The sequence below is a fragment of the Stigmatopora nigra genome, chromosome 2 (genome assembly GCF_051989575.1).
Source record: "Stigmatopora nigra isolate UIUO_SnigA chromosome 2, RoL_Snig_1.1, whole genome shotgun sequence".
Lineage (NCBI taxonomy): Eukaryota > Metazoa > Chordata > Actinopteri > Syngnathiformes > Syngnathidae > Stigmatopora > Stigmatopora nigra.
The window spans coordinates 2,988,365-3,004,332 of NC_135509.1; the positions used below are offsets into that span (position 1 = coordinate 2,988,365).

Below are 15,968 nucleotides of genomic sequence, written 5' to 3' on the forward strand. Positions count from 1 at the left end.
GCTCATATACAGAACCACATAACAAAAGTAGGTAGAAATAAATTTTGCTGTACTCCAAGTATATATTATAGTATAGTATAGTAATATTAAGTTTATTTTAAATGTGCTTTTAAATAACACTGCAACTCTATATTTAATATAAGTGGTTCTGAAGCAATTAATTGATGATCAAATTAATCTACAGTTTTTTTTAGGAATTTTTAAACCCACACTAAATTTTGAACTAATCGCACACCCAACTACAAGCCACATATTTCACTTTAGACTATAAAAATATATAAATATGAAACTAAAGGGTTCTCTAAACCATATAATTCAAAGTATGTTGAATAAAATGCAGCCATTCTCCCAATAATTGTATTTAAGTCAACATCCAATTGAAACCATCTGCAAATATGACTTCAAACTATACTTCAAATACACAAGTTTAATTTGATTACCCACTGAAACAATAGCTATAAATACAATCTCTAAATATTGATAGTCACATTCAAAAAAAAATCTTACATCCCATTCCTATTACTATGTATGTTCTCTTCCCTTTAGAATTTTCCCCATCCTACCGCTATAAAGCAACTTTTCAACCAAAAAACACACACACACAATTCCTCAATCTGAGTTCTGTAATTAGTCCAAAAAGCATGATTCCCAAGCACTCCACAGCTTTTGAATGCACGCCACAGCTGTCCACAAACGCACAAAAAAGAGCACTAGCACCTCCCTCCTCCCTCTCTTCTTAACTCTTCTTCCTCCACGTAGCTGAAGGAGTATGAACGCAGCAGACAGTCCGGCAGTTGTGACACTGCAGAATGGACTGAGGGAGCTGCGACCAGTCCAAACCAGTCGTCAAACTGCGACGTAAGTAAAACCCCCAATCCCCACTTCCTTACCTTCCAGCACCCCCAAAAAATTTCACCATCCGTCCAACGCATGTCTTTTTTTGCGCCTGCTTGTAAGACCAAAACCAGTTCACTTCCATCTTGCCGACCCTTCCTCTTTCCTCCTTTGTTTTGACCCCCAATAATTCAACAATGGCCAAACGATACTTCCATTATGTCCTATTTGTTTTGTATTGGATCAATGCTAGACCATATCATCTTGGTTTTTATTATATTTCAGTCTGAAGTTGCTTTGGTGACGTTTTAATGGCTGAAGCTAGCCAAACCACAGAATATTACATTGCAGGCTTTTAAGTATTAGTAATTGTCTGTCTTGGTTGGTTTTTCTTATTTGTAATCTAGGTCACAGATGATTTTCATTAGTCTAACGCGCTATGCTATCATATGGGCGAAACGTGCAATTTAGTCCAGTGTACGACCCACTTTTTGCAACAGGATGAGAGTTGTTTCCAAAATCTAATTCCTTATAAGAAATGTCTATTTGCTGTTGATTCTTTAAGGAAGGCAGATTGTCAGTTTCACATGCACGTTTGTGTACATTACTAAAAAGAATATGTCAACTTATTCACTTCTATTGACAATGATAGACTTCCAGGAATGTCATCTTTTATTTTCTGACAGCCCGCCGGGTTTATAAACCCCTAAATTACGTGTCAAAGTCAAAATCATTTTATTAAATCTAAAAATATATAAAAAAAAGCTAAAATATACATTGTATTCGATCTATAAAAACTGAATATTCAGGTCTTTTAATCCATTTATTAAAATACAATTCTAAATATCACCTCAGCCTTAAATTCTAACTTTATTGCCAATGTGAAAAAATAACAATTCATTCATAAAGCAACTCTAGCTTAACTGTCAATGTCAATTAGAATTACTGAATGAGTTGAAAGTGTAGAAAAGTAAAAAATAAGTACAAATTTAATGATTTTAGAGTCAAGAATCAAGATTATCTGACTTCTTCTATGACCATTGATTGATTTTTGGAGAAACTGGAAAAGATTTACTGCAGTTTTTTTGGGATTTAAAGCACAAAACGGCGGCATCTTTTTCCATTAAAGAGGAAATCCTAAAATTGGCATCCCTTGTATTGTTTAAACTCCTTCCTGGGGGGGTTTCTCTATGATGTCAACCTCTTTCTTGAATGGAATTAAGGTCAATCCCAACTGTCTGTGCTATATATGTAGACATATCCATGCACAGTACATGCCTGTTTCTCAATTCATGACACTATTTAATGACAGTTGTTAATTCATGCCGTTTTCACGGATGGGCTTCCTTTCTGAGCCACACATTCCAGGATGGGCCATTAGGGATGCGGGGGCCACGATGGGGTCACGGAAGGGGGGCTCAAATGCCGGGATTGTTCTCTGTGCACAACACACGCCGTTCTGTTACGGCACACCCCAAACCGACCGCCCCTTATTCTCTCCCCAGTTGAAGCCAGGCTTCGGTCTCTAAGCTCAGATAGGATTTTTGGGACTTGGTGTTTTCATGTGTGTTATTGCGCAGTGTGGATTGTTGTTGGGGGGTTGCGAGCTTGGAAATTTGGAGCGGATTGGTGAGTAAGATGCATGGTTGTGGTTTTTAAAGTCTTGCTAAGGTGGTTGAGATCTTTGAGTACTGATTGGATTGATTTGTGGTGAGGTTTTTGATGGTTTGCATTGCTTTGTCTTAGTTTGTAAATGGCTCATCTGTGCAGATTAGATCTTTAAAGAGTGGGTGTGTAATATTTTTCTTATCCATAATTGAATACTGCAATGCACATGTGTCAAAGTGGCGGTCCAGGGGCCTAATATGGCCCGTTGCATCATTTTGTGTGGCCCAGGAAAGTTAATGATGAGTGCTGACTTTCTGTTTTAGGATCAAATTTGAATTAAGAGTGAAGATCTATATTAAATTTCCTGATTTCCCCCCTTTTAAATTATTAGTTGTACTTTTTAATCATTTTTTGCTGTGTTTTTAGTTCAAAAATAATCTAGCAAAATGTAAAAAATATACAAATATGTTCAGTTTTCCATTTTAATATAGAAATGGAAACCAATGATTAAATAAATGATTTCTATGTAAAAAAAAAAAAGCTCAAATAATCTATAAAAAATTGAATATTTAGGGCTTTTAATCCAATTCCTTTAATCCATTTATACAAAAAATATCTAAATATTATATCTAAAATGCCCCACATGAAATTGAGGTGACATTAATGTGGCCCAATGTTCATAATTTAAGAAATATTTGGTTTAAAAAAGATAAAATAATGGTCTTTGAGAATTATCGTGTTTTCCAGCTTTGTAGAAGATTCATAAAGTTTAACTTGACAAGCACTTGGAAAGTTGGACAGCATCACTGAGTATTGCAGTATTTACCAAACGTCACATGGGCTCACAATCACTGGTTCCAAACCGCGGTTGTTTACATCATCCTCGCTGTATGTCAGCTGCCATCGAGCCAATCTTGTGGTCCCCCCCCAAAAAAATGAAGGTTTGAGAAACGAAGCAAGCAATTAAGCTATTTCTTCATGGCCCGTCAGCCTCGACAGGCTCACTCTGTCCATCGTTTTTGGTGCGCATGAGCGTGTTCGTGTTCCTCTTTGTAAGTCGCATTGTCAACCTCGGCCAACCGTGATGCACCGTTGCCGTGGAGACCTTTGGAAACAAGTGATCTCTTTGCCAGGCTGCAATTATGCCACATGCTTGGGTCATGAATCTTTACCCTCCCAGAAACGCCTGATTTTGGCCATGCTTTATTATTTAACATCATTTTTCTACATCTGCCCACTTGCTTTGTTTGTCTAAGTGTGTTTGTGTGCCATTTGTGTACAATTGTGGCATTGTTTTGTGGTTTTATGTCTTGAGCTTTAACTAGTCATGGTTGTAAAGTTGTTTACAGGTATAAAATACTCCTTGTTTTAAAGTTTGCTTCCACTATTTAGTGTTAAGTCTTTTGTGAACATTTTGTTAGATGAGTTATACAAAAGTTAGGATATGTAATCGACCCTTTGAATGGATTGGATAATTTTATTCATCCCATATTTGGGAAATTTCATTGTCACAGTAGCAAGAGGGTGAGAATACAGACACAGAAAAAGGCATTTTAGACATAAATAGATAGTTGATAAATAAATACATGAATAAATATATATAAATCAGTGAATTATAATTTTTTGGACCCTAACTATAGAGTTAAAGCTCAACATTTAATAGTTATACCACTATAACACCAAGTGTTTATCTACAATAGCCATAGATAGGAATAAAAAAAACAACTGGGTGTTGTCATCCCATAATGGAGCGTCCTAGCCAACCCCCACGGGCCTTTAGCGGCCCCCCAACGACGACACGGTCTATCAGATCGTTCTGCTGATTCATGTTGGCTCCATTCATTATGTTGCAGTCCATTTTGTGGTGAATTAGTTGTGGTCTCCACAGTGTCTGGCCTCCATTTCTCACCACACTAACTTTGACTCCATCCTAAACAATGCTTCCATTCAAGGAATGCAAGGATCCTACAATGTATTTTTCTCATTTAGACATTATTGCCAGATTTATCTCTGTTTTTTCTTAAATCAAACTCTTTTGGTACTGCTATGTTGGCATTTTTCTCTCTTCCATCCAGCAGACTGTCAACCCGCCAATCCTCTTCAATTTTGTTTGTTGTTACAGCAGTCTCGCGAACAGTCAGACGACGAACAATCGGAAGATTCAGTCAAGTTCAAACGGCTCCACAAGTTGGTTAATTCCACACGGCGGGTTCGGAAAAAGCTCATTAAAGTGGAAGAGGGAAAGAAGCATGGATCTCAAGGTTAGTATTTCTGAAACAAATATTCCCATAACCATCTTAATATTGTGAAATTTCTCTCAATTTATATGCCAATTTATTCCCTTCAGATTTCCTCAACGTGGAGTCATTAACCACCTGCGACAACAACAAAGCCTTGTACGCGGGGGTCCTAAAAAAGCACTCATTGCCTCAGGAGTCGTCCTTCAGCCAAGACCACCTCTCATTGGACGGAGACACAGACAGCCTAACCACCTCCCCATCCTCCAGTAGCTTGGACACTTGGTCTGGCCACCGTTTAGTCAAGACCTTCAACAAGTCTTCCAGTAGCCACGGCCTAATCCGGCCTCCCAGGAGAGCCCCTTTGGGCTCGGGGGTCCCGACCCCAGGCGGTAGCAACTCCTCCTTCTCGGAGCTGGATGGCTGCGGCCTGGACGAAGACGGGAAGTTATCACGCTCTACCACGGACGGCGAGATGCGGAAAGCCCTGAGCTCCATCTCCCACGGGGTAAGTAACAACGAAGCCCTATACGCCTTTTACGGGCTGACTAAACCCCGCCCCAAAGCGCCGTCCCGCCGCCTCCTCCCCCCATTGGACGACGACAACCTCTCCCAAGGCGGGCCTAAATATCCCGGCGCTGGCCGACACTACGGCAACTGGACGCCCAGAAAACCCGACCCCAACTATTCGTATTCCACCAAACATCTTCTGTACCAACGTTGGCGAAGCGCCAAGACCCCTGGCTCCTCCTCCCCGCCGCCGTCCTCCCGTAACGACTTAGCCAAATCTAAATGTTTTGCACCGGGAGGCGGTTGGGTGTTCCCATCCCGTCGGCTACGGGGTCGTGGCGCAGTCAGCGAGCTGAACATCACCTATGTGGTGGAACGTGGTCTGTACGGTCATCTAAACTGGGCTCAGTTGGTCCGCCCGGTCACCTTAAGCCGAGCCGAGCGGCGATGTCTGTTGGAGGAAGACCGCGAGGCGGACAGGAAATGGGCGGCCAGCGTGGATCGATGCACCAAGCGGGTGCTCTTGCGCATCCAGCAGAAGTCTGTGAGTTCAGACCGTGAGGTTTCTAGTCGGCCGCCTCGCCTCATGTGAGAGGGACTCGGAGTACGTCAAAGCTGCAGAATAGCTCTTTAGTTTGAGTCAGTTGGAAGAAACAGAGCGATATACCAGCAGGCAGGTTTTTTTGTAGTGGTTTGTAATGGAAATAAGTACATTAGGTGATTTGTTTGGGGGATGCAGTTGGATAACTTTTTTTTTAACCAATGGAAGTAGAGTTTTGTCACTTGATATATCTCCCACTTTAAAAAATGGGGATTCATCCAGAAAAATACTTCTTGTGGCAAATATAGGCACTTACAAATTACTAACATTGCAATTTTTATGTATACAAATACTTTAAAATCTTTATATTCTGGTTCCTAGTTTTGGGGCAGAAATTCCCCAAAAATAGGGCCCATTTGAAAAAACTTCTATTTACGTTTGGCCCATTTGTGCTATCAAAGAAGTATCTTGCCTGATTAAATAGGCAATAAAATTAAAATTGGGTCATTTTAGTCAGCACTGTTAACTTACCCATAGTTAGAAACAACATCTAATCAAAGTTAAACATCACTAAACTACATACTAAATTCGTTATGAGTATTTAAAGATGAAAACATCAGATTTAATTTGGGTTATTTTTTGAGTTTTAATAGCAATGCGCTTAGATGAAAGTATAAAAATGAATGCAAACTTTGCCCTAAAAGCTACTTCAGTTATTACCACAATAACAGCCATTTAAAATACTAATACTACTACTAATAATGAACCTTGTTTAGAGTGATCCTGCAGCTTCGATGATACCTGAATCCTATGGATGTACCAGTGAGGTCGTTCTCATCCCAACAACTTTTTTGGACTCCACTTTTTTCTGTTCTCGCTTTTTTTGTGTTTTGCCCTTTTTTTCAAGGGGGCCCGTGCCTCTTTAATTTTTTTTTAGATGGTTTTCTTTCCTTGTAATTACCTCAGAAATGCTTTTTTTTTCTTTTGAGATCTTTGGATGCATGTCCATCCCATCGAGCATCTCCATCGCATTATTTTTGGACGCCGCTTCAAACGTGTTTGTTCTGCAAAAAAAAAAAACTGCTTGGGAAAAGCGGCAATGTGGCCCGCAGCTGCATGCACCATCATTTTTTTGAGGAATCTTCCTGCCGAGATTAAATGCTGTAATTTCAGAAGTTGAACTTTGACGCTTTGGGAGGATTCATCCAAAATGAGAAGAGCGATAAGACAGGATGTCATTGTTTTTCTTTCATTTTGTCCTTTCCCATTGGAGACTTGTCTTCATCCTAAACAATCAACTGGGATTTTTTTCTGTCCAAAGTTGGACGCAAGTTCCACCAGCCGAGGGCGCCCTAAAAGTTTTATGTGGCCACATCAAGGGAGTCCACTTTTCAAGCCACATGTTGGAACGGAATTTTCCGCTTATGGCCTCCATAAAATTGTTCTCAGAGCAACAAAAAAAGCCCATCAAGTATTCCATCACATCCTCCGTTTGGTGCGCCTCACATGACATCATGTCCGCCTCAAGCGCCCCCAACCGTGATCTTTGTCATGCATGAATCACGACGCCTTTAATCGCATCGTCCGGTGGTGTTAAAAAATGTTTTTTGACCTCCTTTTTTTTTTTTTTTGCAGAGAACGTGCAGCTTTGGTGGCTTTGACCTGTCCAACCGCTCCCTCCATGTCCTCAACACGAGCTCCGACACCACCGTAAGCAACCAATGACTCCAACTCAAACAAAACATGACCGGACGTTTGGGCGCCGGTCAAATGTACTTAGATGTTAAACAGTACTTAGATATTAAACAGTACTTAGATAGTAAACAGTACTTAGATATTGAACAGTACTTAGATATTAAACAGTACTTGGATATCAAACAGTACTTAGATATTAAACAGTACTTAGATATTAAACAGTACTTAGATATTAAACAGTATTTAGATATTAAACAGTACTTAGATATTAAACAGCATTTAGATATTAAACAGTATACTTAAATATTAAACAGTACTTATATATTAAGCAGTACTTAGCTATTAAAAAGTACTTTGATATTAAACAGTACTTAGATATTAAACAGTATTTAGATATTAAACAGTACTTAGATATTAAACAGCATTTAGATATTAAACAGTATACTTAAATATTAAATAGTACTTATATATTAAGCAGTACTTAGCTATTAAACAGTACTTAGATATTAAACAGTACTTAGATATTAAACAGTACTTACATATTAGACAGTACTTAGATGTTAAACAGTACTTAGATAGTAAACAGTACTTATGTGTTAAACTACTTCGATATTAAACAGTACTTAGATCATAAACAGTACTTAGATGTTAAACAGTACTTAGATAGTAAACAGTACTTAGATAGATATTAAACTCTCATGAACATAATTTTGAGAGCTGGTTTCAACAGTAAACTCTGTCACCAAAAGACCAGCGACCAAACGCCCGAGCACTAAACAAAAAGGCAGAACTGGCTCCCATCATATACTAAATGTATGAATTTCATCCCTAAAGAATAAAGAGCAGGAGGCCATCTACAGAGAGGTGGTCAAGTCCCCCACAACTTCTCGCATATCGCTGGGCAAGAAGGTCAAATCCGTCAAGGAAACCATGAGGAAGCGAATGTCCAAGAAGTACAGCAGTTCTCTATCCGAACAGGTAAAAACTTATTTTCTCTAGTAAACTGTTACAAACAAGTATTTTGTGTGGATTCATCACATAATATTTTTTGCCATAGTGTCAAACATGCGGGAATTGGCCTGCAAGGGGTTCCAGTCTGACACCCTTGGGCTAGTTCATGAGTCTGGCAACATTTGTGGGTGGGTGGGAATATTTGTGTTGGTTACACGGATAAACACTAGAATTGTCACGAATGGGGTCCACTTGTTTTGGGCGTGTACAGAGTTTGTATGAGTAATGCAAGCCAGTTTCCCTGGGGCGTTTGCTCAAGGACGAGTACTGTAATGCTTACTCTGGCTATATTTGACTTGCCGTTGGCCTGGCCAGATCATCTGTCCATGGCGGTGGTCTTATGGCAAACTATGACCCACATTTTCAGACTTAGTCACAGTCACTGCTTGTAAAAAAGGCCACAAACCTTAAACAAGTAATTTTCTAGGCTAGAGTGCCCTCTACTGCTGTGCTAAAAATGACAACGGTTTGTGAATTAAGGTCTGCTTTAAGTGGGAATTAACACTTTTCTATGACTTCCATTGACAACAATAGTAGTCCAGCTTTCCACTTTGAATGTGTTTAATGTCTAATGTTGATTAATGAATTTAAAATGGGAGAAGACATGATTTGACGTGTCCCGTCCTCAAAGGCAGCCAAGCGGTTAACAACATCCATTATTCCTTTTTGCTCCTTTGTGCTCTCCAGTCTAGTCCGGATGGAACACCTGGTTCTCCACAGTCCTCTCAGCCTGACAGCGACTCCCTTGAGAAGCCCAAACTCAAAGCAGGAGGTTCAGTGGAAAGTCTTCGGAGTTCACTAAGCGGACAAAGCTCAATGAGTACGTTATTTATTTCCAAGTTACATCTTTTTATGTGTTATTATAAACCCTTTCTTTACAATACTTAAATATAAAGTCTTACCATAAAAAAGCCTCATTCTAAACATCCAAGCTGGCGGCCCGCCAGGCTAATAAAGCAACATAGGCAATGATCTCTTGTACATTTATGTCTTTATTTTCTTCCATTTTTCTTCCCAGGTGGCCAAACCGTCAGCACCACCGACTCGTCAGCTAGCAACAGAGAAAGCGTCAAGTCGGAGGATGGCGATGACGAAGAACCGCCTTACCGGGGGCCATTTTGCGGACGAGCTAGGGTCCACACAGACTTTACGCCGAGCCCTTACGACTCGGACTCCCTCAAGTTGAAGGTGAAATAACTGAAGAGATATCTTGACTTGAAGTTGGCCATTTTTGACCTTCTACTCGTTTCTGTAGCGCGGTGATGTTATTGACATCATCAGCAAGCCGCCAATGGGCACCTGGATGGGCCTTCTTAACAACAAGGTGGGCACTTTCAAGTTCATTTACGTGGACGTGCTGAGCGAGGAAGAAGAGAAGCCCAAACGGCCAGTGCGGCGGCGGAGGAAGGGCCGACCGCCCAAGCCGGCGTCGGTGGAGGATCTTTTGGAACGTGTCAATCTCAAGGTGGGAAGGAACCGCCGGATTAAATATTTGACATGGTTACCAAAATTGTATCATAAGAGAAAACATTGGAAGAAATTGCAGACTAGAGGCACTAAATTTAACGCAGTAAATTACAGTGTACCATTTTTCATGTCAACATTGACACCCATTTGGTTTGAACCACATTGAACTTCCATGGTTTGGTTTTATTCTTGGACAGTTGTCAATTTTTACCTTGGAAATGACTGTAAATGGTCAAAAATTGACCTGATAAAACCTTGGACGTTTGGTCGCCGGTCAAATGGTAACAGAGAGTTTACTGTTGAAACAAGCTCTCAAAATTATATTCACGAGAGAGAGTTTAATATCCAAGTACTGTTTAATATCTAAGTACTTTTTAATATCTAAGTACTGTTTGATATCTAAGTACTGTTTGATATCTAAGTACTGTTTAATATCCAAGTACTGTTTAATATCCAAGTACTGTTTAATATCCCAGTACAGTTTAATATCTAAGTACAGTTTAATATCTAAGTACAGTTTAATTTCTAAGTACTGTTTAATATCTAAGTATTGTTGAAAACAGTAGATATTTAGATATTAAATGTCCGGCTTTTAAAGACCGCTTTTGTATCTGCATTCTATATTGTTCTTTAAATTCTTCTCCTAGTTATTACTTTGCAAGTTTTGGACTAACTTGAGACTTGTTACATTGCACCTCGTACTATTTCACACATTTGTACAGCTGTCATGTGATAACTTGCTTTATTTGGCAGTTTTTAGAGAATAATGTACAAGAATGTGAGAAATAAAAGTATTCTCATAACTTTTTTATTGTATTGTTTCTGTTTCGCAGGAGCACATGCCCACATTCCTATTCAACGGTTACGAGGACTTGGACACATTCAAGCTTCTGGAGGAGGAGGACCTGGATGAGCTCAACATTAAAGACCCCCAACATCGAACTGTGTTGCTGAGAGCTGTGGAGCTTCTACAGGAATACGACAGTAAGCCTAAAAAAAAAGTCTTATTTCCCAATTTGAAGTATTAAAATGCATTTTTCGTATCCAGGCAGTAGCGACCCGGAACGCGGCGGCCTATCAGGCTCCCAAGAAAAGCTACTTTCCGAAAGCCAGGGATTGGTCGGCGACTCCCCACGGGACTCGGGATGTTACGAGAGCAACGAGAACTTGGAGAACGGTACTCATTAAGTCTCAATACTTTGTCAGTATTTTTTTTTATGAAGTATTCACTATGTCTGTCCACATTTCTGCATTCTAACTTCACCTTTCTCAATCCTCTGGAATGGTGGCTGATAATCATCGTGCTTTTCTTGCTTTGTTTCAACTTTCCAAACCGGTATTCTGCCAAAAGGTGGTACAATTCGTACCCTATGTCTGGTTTAGACGCATAAAGGGACATACCAAAAGAAAATATATCTAGTAACATCAAACTATTATCATCTGAGTCCCCCTTGGAGTAGCAACTTGCTGCCCTATTCCTCCCTTCATCACCTTTTCCGTCCTTGTAGGCCTTGCGTGCCACCAGTACCGAAGTCCTCATGTAACTGGGAAGGAACCAGAACCCAGACCAGTAAGCCTAGGCGACCCCCCAATGGCGGGCACTCCCTCCCCAAGTGTTCTCTTGAAAACAAACTCACTACCAGTCCAAGGATTATCGGCTGTGGAATCCACATTGGCTGAAGATTATGAATACTTTTGCTAAATTTAGAGCAGAATACCACCACGATCAGCTCTATTTGATCAAAATTAATGCACAATGAGAATCTTGTGATGTGCCTAAACTGATGGAAGTGCTCCTATTTGAAAAATGTACACACTTTTAGTACTTGTGTTCTTCATTTTGGAGTGTGTTCCAACTCCCAGTTTAGCTTTCTTTCACACATTTTTAACATCCGTAACCCATAAATCACTTCTTTGTCAAACAATACTTTCCTTTTTGATTGATGCTTTCCAGTGTAAATCCTGGCTTTTTACTTGATGTGTGCGTTTGTGTGAGTGTGTTCTGGCCACAGTCACCATGTGCCAGAAAAAAAAAAAGATTGGAGTTGTGGAAAAGAGAGGCTGGGTGGGTGGTGGGTGCAAAACTAAGCCAAACCCCCCACCCTCCAAAAAAAGACAATAAAAGACGGTGATGCTTGCTTTTTATGGTTGGCTTCTCGTTTTGTGTTCACCAAATATTATTTCATTTCCACCCCTTTTTTATTTTGCATGTTCAAAGTACTATTGTGTACTTTTTTATTTTTATATTTCATTTTGAAAATAGTATTAGGTTATTCATAGTCTCATTAAATTAGTATCGCCAAATTTGGACACTTTTTGTAGTGTTATGAGTGTCTGACTAAAAATTCTCTTAAATATATTTTAATGTACTTTTAAGTAATATTACAACTTTATACTTTTTCATGTTAAGGGTGGTTTTTTGTTGTTGTTTCCAGTGAATATTATTCTAAACTTGCAACATTGTCGAGTCATAATGATGCAATATACGCCCCAATTACAAAATACAATGGAAATTTCCACTGTTCCAAAGAATGTATGTAAATGCAATCCACATTTTCTCCACAAATAGCAGGCTTTTCCGCATGCAGTCATTGCACATTAACATAGTGATGGTACTAATCTAACTGATCATATTCAACTAACCTTTCCAATAATTTTTTGGCTGCTGCAGAGGCTCTTCATTCCATCCCCTGAATTTTTCTCTGTCCATCCCATTAAACATTTCTCTGCCACTGTATTTCACCCATCATGCTTTGTAATCCCAACAACCGAGGGGTAAGTTGCTTCTGCTTTTTCATTGTATCATGCATAAAATCCATAACATTACATCTGCAAAATCTGAGCTAATCTTATAATTAAGAACACATAAAAAAATGAGCATTACTTTTACAGTTTAGTCATTTTATTCCCTCTCAATCAACTGTTTTTCTCTCTTAGGCAAATGCAAAAAAGCACCACACTCCAGCGACTCCTCCACCGTCCAATCCCCGGACTACCCCACCCTCCCCATGACCCTCTCCAACGAGTCCATGCAGCAAAACGCCAAGAACCAGCGCTCCGTATTCCCCAAAACGGTGTTCAGCAAACCCTCCCTTAAGGGCTTCAACCTATCGGGCCGCCGCAAGACCCAAAGACGGCCCCCCATTCATGCCAGTCGCAGTTGCGAGAACCTGGACGAACCCTTCCAACTCGCTGACTCATGCAAACGCTCTCACTCCTTAGGCGACCTTCACTGGGAACATAAAAAGGACGATAGTAGCCAAGTTGAAGTCCACAAAGACGCCATTTTGGCCACGAGTAGCCCATTTCGAGTCTTAAGGTCGCCAGCTCATACTCCAACTCCCCCTGTGAGTCCCAAACCCAGATTGGACAGACCCCCTGTCCCCTCGCAACTACCCTTGAGACCCCCTTGTCCCACAACCCGTGCCCCAAGTCCTCCAGAGTCCACAGCGATACGGACTCAGAGCAAAAAGCCACCGGTACCCCCTCCGGTTCCGGCTAAGAAGTCCAGAGAAAGACTCGCCAATGGAGTCTGCCACTCGCCCCTCTCTGGACCCTCTTCGCCATCTCCCGCCCCCTCCCCGACCCACTCGCTCGCCCATTCCCAACCCAACAGTCCAGTGATGCGAATCGGTAGTGGTCCGCCACCGCCTCTTCCGGCAAAAACTCCGAGCAACCCCGGTAGCCCCAGGAACGCCTCCGCCGGGGAGGCGACGGGCGCCTCGGTGGCTCCCCCGTGGCTGGCCGACTTGGGGGGCAAGGTCGCTGTGGCAAGGAAGGTATCTCATTCCAAGATGAGTCCTGACCTATTGACCTTGCTGGAACAACGACTGGAAGCTGAGGGCATCGATCTCACAGAAGAGCCTTACTCTGACAAGGTTAGTTAACAATCTGTCAAATTTGGTGCTATAGTCAGTTAAAACAGGCTAAAGTATAGAGATAGTAAGGGAGACTGGAGTGGGTTGTCATACATTTTTACGGTTTCATGAATGTATTTTATTTCAGTTATTTTAGGGAATCTTAATATGTGGGGAACAGGTTATCATTTTGGCTTATTGTATTAAAAGAAACTAAGGTAAGAGGTAAGTGATTAAACATTGAGTCCATAACTGAAAATCATCACCTCATTTGATAGATAAAAATCCTATAAGACTTCCTCGAAGACTTGTTTTTAAAAATCCTCAGACTTGTTTTTAAAAATCCTCAAAGACTTCTCCAAAAATCCTCAGACTTGTTTTTAAAAATCCTCAAAGACTTCTCCAAAAATCCTCAGACTTTTCTCCAAAAATCCTCAGACTTGTCTCTAAAAATCCTCAAAGACTTCTCTAAAAATCCTCAAAGACTTCTCCAAAAATCCTCAGACTTTTCTCCCAAAATCCTCAAAGACTTTCCTCCCAAAATCCTCAAAGACTTCTCTAAAAATCCTCAAACACTTTTCTCCAAAATCCTCAAAGACATAACGTAGTCAAAAAACACGCCTTAATATTTATTTTATTTCTCCACACTTGAAACACTAAAACATTTTCCCAACCCGCCTCCACTCCACGTTTGCCAAGCCAAACCAGGACCTCCATTGGAATCCATTTATATTGACATAACAATAGTATTTATAAAGCAAACAAAAAAAAGCACGCTGATATTTTCCCAACTACTCACGTGTCTTATGTATTGCTGGGCCAGCACGGTCGCTGTGGCATCCCCCAGCCTCTGATGCAACGCTACTCCGAAGACCTCCGGCACGCCGTCAAGGACGTGGCTTCCACCATGGACCAGCTCCGAGTCCGAGAACTTCGGAAACAGCATCGCATGGCCGTAAGGGGGGCGCCTACTACCATTCCGGCCGGCTTACAGCCAATTCAACTAGTCCAATCTGACGGCGTTTTCCGTACGCTTTTAGATCCCTTCCGGCGGTTTGACGGACACGTGCCGCCGATCGGCGTCTTCGTCCGGTAACGTCGGCGCCGTCTCCGACTGGTTGGTGTCCATCGGCTTGCCCATGTACGCTCCGGCGCTGGCGGCGGCCGGCGTGGACTCGCTAAGCGCCGTGGCTTTGTTGACGGAAAGCGAAGCCTGGGAAGCGGGTGTACGTGACCGTGGCCACGCCAAACGGTTGCTCGGCGAGGCCCAGCTGGCGGCTGCACGCCATGACGCGTGAAAGTATCTGTACTCGAGTACTTCTTGTAATGATGGAGACGGAGTTCATCCTAAAAGAATGCCTTTTTAAAGTTTATTTTTTAAAAAGATGACATGTCTGTGAGGCAGTGGGGGCACCCTAATGGTTCCAGATCATGCCATTAGGACAATCGCACAACGCCATTTTGGAGAAAGAATGCTTTGCAAGTTCAAGTGGATTTTTTTATCGAGGGTACAAGACGTTAAGAGTGGAATTGAAGACGTTTAAACCTTGAGAATTCAAAAAGGTCAAATGAATTTCACCCCAAAGGCCAAAGTGATTCCCCATTTTTATTTTTTAGTGGCCATCAACTTAATGCGCCATGTTGCATATCATGCAGCATTTTTTTGCACCTGGGTCTGTGCACCTTTAGACCAGTTTTAGACCATAATTTTGAAGCATATAAATATAAATAAGCATTTTTCCCTTTTGCTGCGTCAACAAAAATGGATTTAATCATCTTACCAGTTCATAATTGCTCATTTTAAGACAAAAAAAAAGCTTTTATTCCCTTTAATACAACATCCAAAATATGTTTTTCTTCGGATTCTTAGATTAAGAAGCAACTCCCAATGAGATTTTTTCCCTGAAAATAATATAAATAAAACAAATAGCCAAAAGGTGCACAGACCCACATGGCTTACTTTTATCATACTGCATTTCTGTATTATAGCTTCATTTTTTTGGCGTGTTCTAAAAATCTCAGTCAGCATATCTGACACATCCAAGCATGTTTTTTTCAATTTTTTTATAGTTTATTTTACTATGTTGCCTACGCCTTAAAGAGTGAGAAGAGTTGATAATAGAGTAAATGCTGAAAAAGGCCTTTTTCCCAACAGAAATACAAAGACAGTTTTATTTCAACAGTCCAACCATTGATTTAATTTACTTA

General features: G+C 40.8%; 1 protein-coding gene across 10 annotated transcripts in view; it reads left to right on the plus strand.

Annotated features, from left to right (window-relative positions):
* sash1a (SAM and SH3 domain containing 1a) overlaps positions 1-15,951 on the plus strand; it is a 95,299-nt gene extending 79,348 nt beyond the window's left edge. For 4 of the 10 annotated variants that reach the window (XM_077742150.1, XM_077742203.1, XM_077742182.1 and 1 more), the window contains exons 8-20: positions 760-858; positions 4,565-4,703; positions 4,790-5,187; positions 7,366-7,440; positions 8,260-8,403; positions 9,124-9,256; positions 9,455-9,624; positions 9,692-9,901; positions 10,737-10,887; positions 10,952-11,080; positions 12,841-13,781; positions 14,584-14,715; positions 14,801-15,951. In XM_077742150.1, the coding sequence (XP_077598276.1) occupies positions 760-858; positions 4,565-4,703; positions 4,790-5,187; positions 7,366-7,440; positions 8,260-8,403; positions 9,124-9,256; positions 9,455-9,624; positions 9,692-9,901; positions 10,737-10,887; positions 10,952-11,080; positions 12,841-13,781; positions 14,584-14,715; positions 14,801-15,058 (2,979 nt within the window). In that variant the 3' untranslated portion in view covers positions 15,059-15,951. Of the gene's footprint in view, positions 1-759; positions 859-4,564; positions 4,704-4,789; positions 5,734-7,365; positions 7,441-8,259; positions 8,404-9,123; positions 9,257-9,454; positions 9,625-9,691; positions 9,902-10,736; positions 10,888-10,951; positions 11,081-12,840; positions 13,782-14,583; positions 14,716-14,800 lie in introns of all 10 variants that reach the window. The other 6 variants (XM_077742159.1, XM_077742187.1, XM_077742178.1 and 3 more) reach the window with 4 other exon arrangements.
* Positions 15,952-15,968: the final 17 nt, after the last annotated feature.